The sequence below is a fragment of the Sapajus apella genome, unplaced genomic scaffold (assembly GCF_009761245.1).
Source record: "Sapajus apella isolate SASKATOON/1434 unplaced genomic scaffold, GSC_monkey_1.0 scaffold97, whole genome shotgun sequence".
NCBI lineage: Eukaryota > Metazoa > Chordata > Mammalia > Primates > Cebidae > Sapajus > Sapajus apella.
The window spans coordinates 6,212,108-6,220,394 of record NW_022437037.1 but is presented as its reverse complement, the minus strand read 5'-3'; the positions used below and the strand labels follow the sequence as shown (position 1 = coordinate 6,220,394).

Here is an 8,287-nt window from a genome sequence, read left to right as displayed (position 1 = left end):
CCCGGAAGTGGTCTTCGGGGTCGCCTCCAACCAATGCGCCGGGCGGGCGCGCCGGGCCTGGGGAAGGGGCGGGCGCGGGAACCTGAATGTGGGGGAGCGGAGGCCGAGATGGCTTCTGCAGGAGGCGACGACTGTCAGGGCGCCGCGCCAGAGGTCGACCGTCCGCACCAACGGCCCTTTCTGATTGGGGTGAGCGGCGGCACTGCCAGCGGGAAGGTAAGGAGCCGGGCAGGCCTCGGGGCGGCCCGGTCCTGCCGGGGTCCAGAGAGGAGTCTCCAGCCCCGGCCGAGGGGTCCTCTCCCAGGCGGCGGCAGGGCGCGGGAGCGAAGGGGCGAAGGGGCGTAGTGGGGAAGGGGCTGCGGGCCGCGGTGGGCTGGGGCGGGCTGGAGCGGGCAAGGGGTTGGAGCTCCAGCCCTCGGGGGTCCCCCACAGCCTCTCTGCCGGCCGGGCCCCTCGGAGCCCCCAGTCCGTGCTGACCCTGTCGGGCCGCCGCGGTCCTCCCGCTGAGACCATCCACACCTGTTGGTGTCCTCCCCCTCCCGGGCATCCCCGCAGGGAACAGGTGGGTCAGTGTCTCCAGAAGCCAGCCCTGTGCGGAAGCCCCCAGGAGGGGCCCCGTGCCTGTCATAGGACCAGAGGTTCCAGGAGGGAATCCCCCTTCTGTGTTCCTAGTCGACAGTGTGTGAGAAGATCATGGAGCTGCTGGGGCAGAATGAGGTGGAGCAGCGGCAGCGGAAGGTGGTTATCCTGAGCCAGGACAGGTTCTACAAGGTCCTGACGGCAGAGCAGAAGGCCAAGGCTTTGAAGGCACAGTACAATTTCGACCACCCAGGTACATGGAGAGCCCAGCGGTGGGGGGAGGGCAGATCCCAGGTTGGGCGTCCGCCGACCAGCTGCGCTTGGGCCCAGGGTTGGATGGATACAGACCGGCTTGAGCTGTTCCCCATGCGGACTACAGTGGAGTTGGCTGCGCGGTGAAGTCAGGGGAACTTTGATGAGTTCTCTGGGCCCTGGGTGCCCCCATGGGAGTGTGGTTGGAGCCAGTCAGGAAGCCCGTCGCACGATGGGGAGCCCTGCCCTGCCCTGCCAAAACCGTGACCCTGGAGAAATCCTCCCACCTTCCCTTCCCACGTTGTGGCCTTTAGGGCCCTCTGCAGAAGCTCTGCCCACTGTGGCCCTTCATTTCCCTCCCCTGCCTTGAGGCAAAGTCCTCAGAGAGGCCAGTGTGGGAGGCAGTGGGTAAACCGGCGCTGGTGACCTGAAGCTCTGGGCCAGGTAAAGGGGCAGATGCGGCAGGGAGACACCGGCCACTACTGGAAGATTCCATCCTGGCTGGCTGGCACGATCAGCCTTTCCCAAGGACTTGTGGGAAGAAGTCCCACAAAGCCGCCATCTAACCAGTTAGTCCCAGAAAGAGAGAGAAGCAGAGACCCAGCCTACTGACCCCGCACAAGAGCTGATCAGAAAACCCCTGTGTTTGACATCCCAGTGGCACAGAGCATGGGCCGGAGAACAGCAAGGACAGGGTCATCCTGTAGTCTGCAGGGCTGCAGAGGGCGCTGTTGCTACCAGACACAAACTGTGGGCAGGCCTTAGTCTGCCTGTGCTAGGGTCCCCGGTGTCCCCAGCACCCAGCTCTGCTGACACCAGAGCAGAGAGGGTTCCCTGCCGTCCTCTGCACGAGGGCAGCCGGCTTGTCTTGCCTCTGTCTCCATCCCTGCAGATGCCTTTGATAATGATTTGATGCACAGGACTCTAAAGAACATTGTGGAGGGCAAAACTGTGGAGGTGCCGACCTATGATTTTGTGACACACTCAAGGTAAGCAGGCGGTTCTTGGGAGGGCTGAGGAGAGGGGCCAGCTGGGACGTCCCCTCTGGGCCAGTTGGTGTCTGTGGGTCCCGTACCCCCTCCCTTGGAGTCAGTGTCCCAGGAACGGAAGCTGTGTGCGTGGCCCTGAAGACCCTGTGTCTGCAGCAGGGCCTTTTCACGTCCCCGTCTCAGGTTACCAGAGACCACGGTGGTGTACCCCGCGGACGTGGTGCTGTTTGAGGGCATCTTGGTGTTCTACAGCCAGGAGATCCGGGACATGTTCCACCTGCGCCTCTTCGTGGACACCGACTCCGACGTCAGGCTGTCTCGAAGAGGTAAGGTGGCCGAGGGCTTCCCTGCCTGCCTGGCTGGGGCTGGTGGCAGGCCCTGAGGTGTGATGCACGCCTGGCTCTCGCCATTGCAGTTCTCCGGGACGTGCGCCGAGGGAGGGACCTGGAGCAGATTCTGACGCAGTACACCACCTTTGTGAAGCCAGCCTTCGAGGAGTTCTGCCTGCCGGTACCTGCACTCGCTGCTAAGAGCCTGCTTTCCCCTTTCACAAGGACATGTGGGACCCAGCACTGTGAGAGGGCTGAGTGCTGGGTGACAGTGATCTTCTTGAAAAAAAGGAGAAGAATTTAGCTCAGTACAGCCACATACCCTGAGAGGAGTTCTTAGCTCTAAAAACATTTCTCTGTCTGCTCCTCCCTCTGCCTAGAAAAGCCCCGTGTCTCCCCCACATCCACACTGGCCGCTTCCTCCCTGCCCCAGGCCCTCGCCCAGCATTCCCGTTCAACCCTTTGCACCCGGCGCCAGCCTCTCTGCCTGCTCCTCTTTCTGGGGCACTTATCATCGGACACGTCCTGGGCACTTTCCTTATTCCCTGCAGAGTGGGAACCCCAGGAGCACCTGAGTCTGCTCACTGCCAAGACCGAGATCTGGCCCTTGGAGGGTGCATGATAGCTGCCCCTCCAGGGCCTGTGTCCCCAGGCTGCTTCCGGCCAATGCTCTGCGGTCTCAGAGCGAGCCCTGCATCCAGATCCAGCTGGCTGCCAGAGAGAAAGGACGCCCCACTGTGCCTCCACCTGTTTTTTTCCTCCATTTCTCCGTCTTGTGTTTCTGACTTGATGGGGCTTGTGGCTCTGCTTAGATTGGGGTGTTTTAAAGACAGCATTGGTGGGTTAAGGTAAAAATACAGCACAAAGGAACTGAAACCAAGATTCCTGCCTTTGATACACAGGACAAGTAAGTTCTATCTGCTGTTTTATTTTTTGTTTGAGATAGAGTCGCTTTCTGTCACCCAGGCTGGAGTGTAGTGGTGTGATCTCGGCTCATGGCAACCTCCACCTCCTGGGTTCAAGTGATTCTCCTGCCTCAGCCTCCCGAGTAGCTGGGACTACAGGCGTGTGCCACCACACCCAGCTAATTTTTGTACTTTTAATAGAGATATAGTTTCGCCATGTTGTCCAGGCTGGTCTCGAACTCCTGGCCTCAAGTGACCCACCCGTCCAGCCTCCCAAAATCCTGGGATTGAGCCACTGTGCCTGGGCTTTTTTTTTTCAAATGAGGCAGTCTCACTCTGTTGCTCAGGCTAGAGTACAATGGTGCAATCAGCTCACTGCAGCCTTGACCTCCGAAGCTCAAGCGATCTTCCACCTCAGCAACCCGAGTAGCCGGGAACACCATGCTCAGTTAATTTGTAAAGTTTTGTAGAGATGGAGTCTCCCTGTGTTGCCCAGGCTGGTCTCAATCTCCCACCTCAACTTTCCAAACTGCTGAGATTACAGGTGTGAGCCACTATGCCTGGCCGATCTGCTGCTATTTTTAAAAAAACTTTTGGTTTTTTTGCATTCATGTCTCTGAAATTTCTAAAATTAATTTTTAAAATAAAGTAACTTGTTATAGTCTCTCTCTCTGATTCACAGAAAGACATTTGGCAAAAACTAGGTGATTTGCAGTAAAACTCTGGATATCAAATCTGACCCAGCGACCTGAATAGGGGAAGTGCTATCACCTGCCATATCCTGGGCCCAAGCCCCAGACGTTTTTTGTTTGTTTTTTGAGACAGGGTCTCACTGTGCCACACAGGCCCAAGTGCAATGGTGAGATCTTGGCTCACCGTAGCCTCCACCTCCCACACTCAAGTGATCCTCCCACCTCAGGCTCCTGAGTAGTTGGAGACTACAGGTGTGCATCACCACATCCGGCTAATTTTTCCTTTTTTTTTTTTTTGCAGAGATGGGGTTTCACCATGTTGGCCAGGCTGGTCTCAAACTTCTGGCCTCAAGCAATCCACCTACCTCGGCCTCCCAAAGTGGTGGGATCGCCGGCGTGAGCTCCCACGCCCGGCCCCTGGCCCCACCCAGAGCTGTTCTTGAGCCTCCTTTTCCTTCCCCGTCATGTTGAGTCACTTGTGCTGTCCTCTCCCCGGACCTCATAGGTATTTCCCGGCTGTATTCAGGTCTGTCCCTGCTGGCAGTTAAGACTGTCAGCTCTCCCGGACTCTCCTGCCTGTCAGACAATCGGACCAAAATGGAAACCAGCCCTCGCCTGTGCGCTCATGCTTTCGTGAGATGAGGCTCCAGCAGCTGCAGACACAGCTGTCCCCAGGACCCGTCCCTGTCTGCCTCTTGCAGCTCATCTCTTCTGCCGCCTCCTTGGCCCAAATCCACATGCCGGCAGCACCAACCGTTCCAAGTTCCATCCCTAGGCCCAGGCCCTGCCCTCCCTCTTCCCTCAGCTTCGCCGGATTCAGACATGTTTTCTGGGCAGCTTCCCTCTCCCTGGAGTGCCCCACCGTCTGGCTGCAGTCGCTCCCCAGCAGCCCTGCATTTCCTGGTGTATCTCCATCCCGTTCTTAGGAGCAGAGCGTCTGACAGGGAATGAGAGTCAGTCAGCACTGAACACCTGAGCGGATGGATGAGGGAGTAAGGCACCCTCGCTGTCTCTGCCTGCAGTGGTTATGCATGGTGGTGGCTGTCCTGTGGCTATGCCAGGGTATTCGCAGAAGCTTCATAATTCCAGAGGAGCAGTGTCACACTTGCAGAAGTGCCGCACTTGGCTTGGCCCAGTGAATTAAGTCATCAGCGTAGACAGCTGTCCCCTCTAATGGAACAGGAATGCTGGAAGGGGCAGTTCTTTTGGCTGCTTCAGCTGTACTTTCCGCCTTCTTGGATCATGGCATTTCACACCTGGCTGCTGACTGAATCCCTGTCCCCCATCTGCCGATAACACCAGTAACTCTGAGCACCTCAGGGCCACCCCTCCTGCGGTTGCATCAGTTTCTGAGCATCTTAAAACCACCTTTGAAGGAGAAGTCCTCACGAGAATCCCCCCCTTGTGCCTTACAGACAAAGAAGTATGCCGACGTGATCATCCCGAGAGGAGTGGACAATATGGGTAAGAAGCTGGCCTGCTGGGCTTTTCCCCGCCCCTCCCAGAGCCTGAGGCAGGGAGAGTTCCACCAGCGGGTAGTTACTGGGCACTCCCCTGCGCACGAGGCCTGCAGTGTTGATCTGTAGCACAGGGTTAAAATATGCTTGAAAATTTATGTAGCCGGGTACAGTGGCTCACACCTGTAATCCCAGCACCTTGGGAGGCTGAGGCAGGGGGATCACTTGAGCCCAGAAGTTCAAGATCAGCCTGGGGAACACTGCCAGACCCTATCTCTACAGAAAATAAGAAAATTAGTTGGGCGTGGTGGCATGCGCCTCTGGTCCCAGCTACTTGGGAGGCCGAGGTGTGAGGACTGCTTGCGCCTGGGAGGTCAGAGCTGCACTGAGCTGTGACGGGGCCACTGCGCTCTGGCCTAGGCACGAAAGTAAGGCCCTGTTTCTTAAAACATATATATATATATATTTATTCAAAACTGTTAGCAGAAAGTATTTTAAACAGACTCTTAACGTAAATCCCTGGGAGACCAAGTTAAGAGTCTTATTTTGCTGTGTCCTGATGCGTGTTTCTGTCTGCTGAGATTTGACCCGACCAGTGCCCAGCACGTAGACCTGTGCCCCAGGGCAGAGGTTGGGCTCTCACCCCTGGCCGATGCTGCAGGAGGGACGGTCTCCAGGGAGGGTGGATGCGGCTGACCTGCTGCTTGTGTGTCTCTTGGCGCAGTTGCCATCAACCTGATCGTGCAGCACATCCAGGACATTCTGAATGGTGACATCTGCAAATGGCACCGAGGAGGGTCCAACGGGCGGAGCTACAAGAGGACCTTTTCTGAGCCAGGGGACCAGCCTGGGATGCTGACCTCTGGCAAACGGTCGCACTTGGAGTCTAGCAGCAGACCCCACTGAGGGGCTGCCGTGCTGCCCTGAGCCTTGGGGACAGGTCTCCCGCCCCGCATGTGTGTTCAGGGACCGAGCCAGGGGATGCCCACCCACACACACTGCTTCCACCCCAGGGTGGCGTTAGGAGCGGGGCCTTCGTCACTTAGGAACGGAAACGGGTATGTCCCTCAGCCTCAACTTGCTGGGACACCGACGCGTTCCTGCAGTTCCCAGCCGCTTCCTCAGGCTCCCTGTGGTTTAAAGCTCTCTCTCTAGGCCACCGAGAAATTACACAGAATGTGCGGGAAGCTTGGGAGGCTTCTGGAGGAATGTGAGGCACATATTATTGGGGAGATTGAGGAAACAGTTTGGATACTATGGCTGGCCTGGTGTTTTTTTGACAGTGAACCCACACAGAGATTTTTTTTCCAGTCTGATCTGGTTCTTACACACTCACACAACTCAGAAGTTTTGTGAGCATATACGTTCCGTTTTTGTTACACATCCTCATGTTTTGCTTTGTTGTTTTTGTAACACAGGCTGGTGGTGGCCTACAAACTGAATTTCATGACCCATCAGCGGTTTGCAGTCCAGCGTGGCCTACACGGATGTGGGGAGCCTCAGAGGGATGTTTTCCCCCCTTGCCTGTGCCTTAAAGGCAGAGAAGTGAGGCGGGCGTCCCGGGAGCACCCAGCAGCACACACAGGCTCTCGTGTGGGGTCAGGCTGGGAGCCCGTGCAGCAGGGTAGACAGCAGCGGAGGCCAGGTCTGTCCCTGCTGGCAGGACAGTGTCCATGTGTAGTCCTGCCTGGGGTTGGGCCCTCACTGATCCTCACAGGAGCCCCCAAGCCCAAGGTGCTGTCTAGACAGGCTGTCCCACCCCGGGGTGGCTGGTGGCCAGGTCCAGGGAGTGGTGCCTCTGGCTGCGGCATACACTGGATCACCCAGGTGCCAGCAGATGTGACTGCCCGAAGCCAATCAGTCTCCTTTGTGCCATGTGGAGCTTGTGACCTCACGTGAGCACCCGTGTCTGTGTTCCCTGGTTCTCCCTCTTGCGTGGTGGCTGCCGCTCTCTGTCAAGTGTCCCCTATCGCTGCCACAGGCAGTCCCAGCCCCCTTCCGTCCAGGCTGAGCCACAGTAGTGACGCAGATGTGCCGTGGTGAACTGAGCTGAGCCCCGTAGCTGTAACGGTTTTGTTGAGTGCAGGCCCCTTTGGAGGAGGAATCAATAAACAACACCAACTACAAATGCCAGTTTGTCCCTTTTTTAATTACATTAAAAAAGACAAAGTAGGGGCAAGGAGCTGTATGGATGACGTAGACCTTGGCCATCGGGGAGGAAGGTGCTACTCAGCCACGTCTCAGTGGCATCTCAGGTGGGAGGGTTTCCACACGGCACAGTGCGGAGGGCCAGCCTCAATGCTGTTAGAAAATGACACGCAAGCCCAGCCTGGCTCCTATGCAGGCAGTTCTGACAAGGAGCTGTCCAGGGATGCCTGCTGGGCTCGCTGAGGGCCAGGGTGGGACTTGCTCCCATTGGCGGGCATTCAGGGCATTCATGAAGGAGACTGGGCCACCAGATCAAACTCTGCCCTGCAGTGGTTAGCAAGGACCGGGCATTAGTCTGATGAGGCTGTCACTGGCTCCACTGCTAGCCCTGGGTTCTCAGCTGTTTTCCTCGATGACTCCTACGCTGGCCGCTGAAATACTCCCTGTGTCTTAGTTCAGGGCCTCTCAGGAGTGAGGACACGGAGGGAATGTGTTCTTCATTGTCGAGAAAAAATTAACTGCACAAAAGGAGGTGCTCATAAGAGGGCTTTTCAGGAATGAGACCACCACGTGTTCCAGTGGAGTCCCTACTGAGCCCGGCCCATGTCCTCCAAGCGTGGGGGCACCCTGCTCATTAAGTACACTGACCAAAACTCTTCCACCTCGTCTCGACTCCAGCAAGGGCATTTTCTGCCACGCTCTTGTTCTAGTGTTTTCGGATCAGGATGTCCCAGCTGTCTTTCCAGCGAAGGGCCTTGAGTTCTTCTGGCGAGAGTGACTTGTCCCCATAGGTGAGTGGGCGCAGCGTGTTGGACACGTGGCATGCAGAGGAGTACCAGGCCACCACCAGGGCGCTGAAGACACTCCTTTGGAGCTGGGACCTGCAAAGGTCAGAGCAGTGTGGGGGAGGATGGCGGCCACTGTGGCTTCCCTGCC

General features: G+C 57.3%; 2 protein-coding genes across 4 annotated transcripts in view; one reads left to right on the top strand and one right to left on the bottom strand.

Moving 5' to 3' along the window:
• Positions 1 to 7,336, top strand: UCK1 (uridine-cytidine kinase 1). Of its 2 annotated transcripts, XM_032257644.1 has the most exons (7): positions 2 to 216; positions 673 to 832; positions 1,724 to 1,820; positions 2,004 to 2,146; positions 2,236 to 2,330; positions 5,162 to 5,210; positions 5,928 to 7,336. In XM_032257644.1, exons 1-7 carry the CDS (start codon positions 34 to 36, stop codon positions 6,107 to 6,109), a joined length of 909 nt encoding a protein of 302 aa, XP_032113535.1. In that variant the 5' UTR covers positions 2 to 33; the 3' UTR covers positions 6,110 to 7,336. The 2 variants fall into 2 exon arrangements, with proteins under 2 accessions (XP_032113536.1, XP_032113535.1); XM_032257645.1 differs by lacking the exon at positions 2,236 to 2,330 and having other exon boundaries at positions 1 to 216; positions 5,928 to 6,082.
• The window catches only part of POMT1 (protein O-mannosyltransferase 1), a 21,881-nt gene continuing 20,925 nt past the window's right edge, over positions 7,332 to 8,287 (bottom strand). Inside the window, exon 20 of one of the 2 annotated variants that reach the window (XM_032257642.1) lies at positions 7,332 to 8,232. In XM_032257642.1, the coding sequence (XP_032113533.1) occupies positions 8,058 to 8,232 (175 nt within the window). In that variant the 3' untranslated portion in view covers positions 7,332 to 8,057. The remainder of the gene's footprint in view (positions 8,233 to 8,287) is intronic. The other variant, XM_032257643.1, reaches the window with a different exon arrangement.

Coding starts and splice junctions, on each gene's coding strand:
- UCK1 (XM_032257644.1), top strand. CDS start 34: ATGCGCCGGGCGGGCGCGCCGGGCCTGGGGAAGGGGCGGGCGCGGGAA. Junction 833..1,723: donor GTACAATTTCGACCACCCAG/GTACATGGAGAG, acceptor CCATCCCTGCAG/ATGCCTTTGATAATGATTTG. Junction 1,821..2,003: donor GATTTTGTGACACACTCAAG/GTAAGCAGGCGG, acceptor TCCCCGTCTCAG/GTTACCAGAGACCACGGTGG.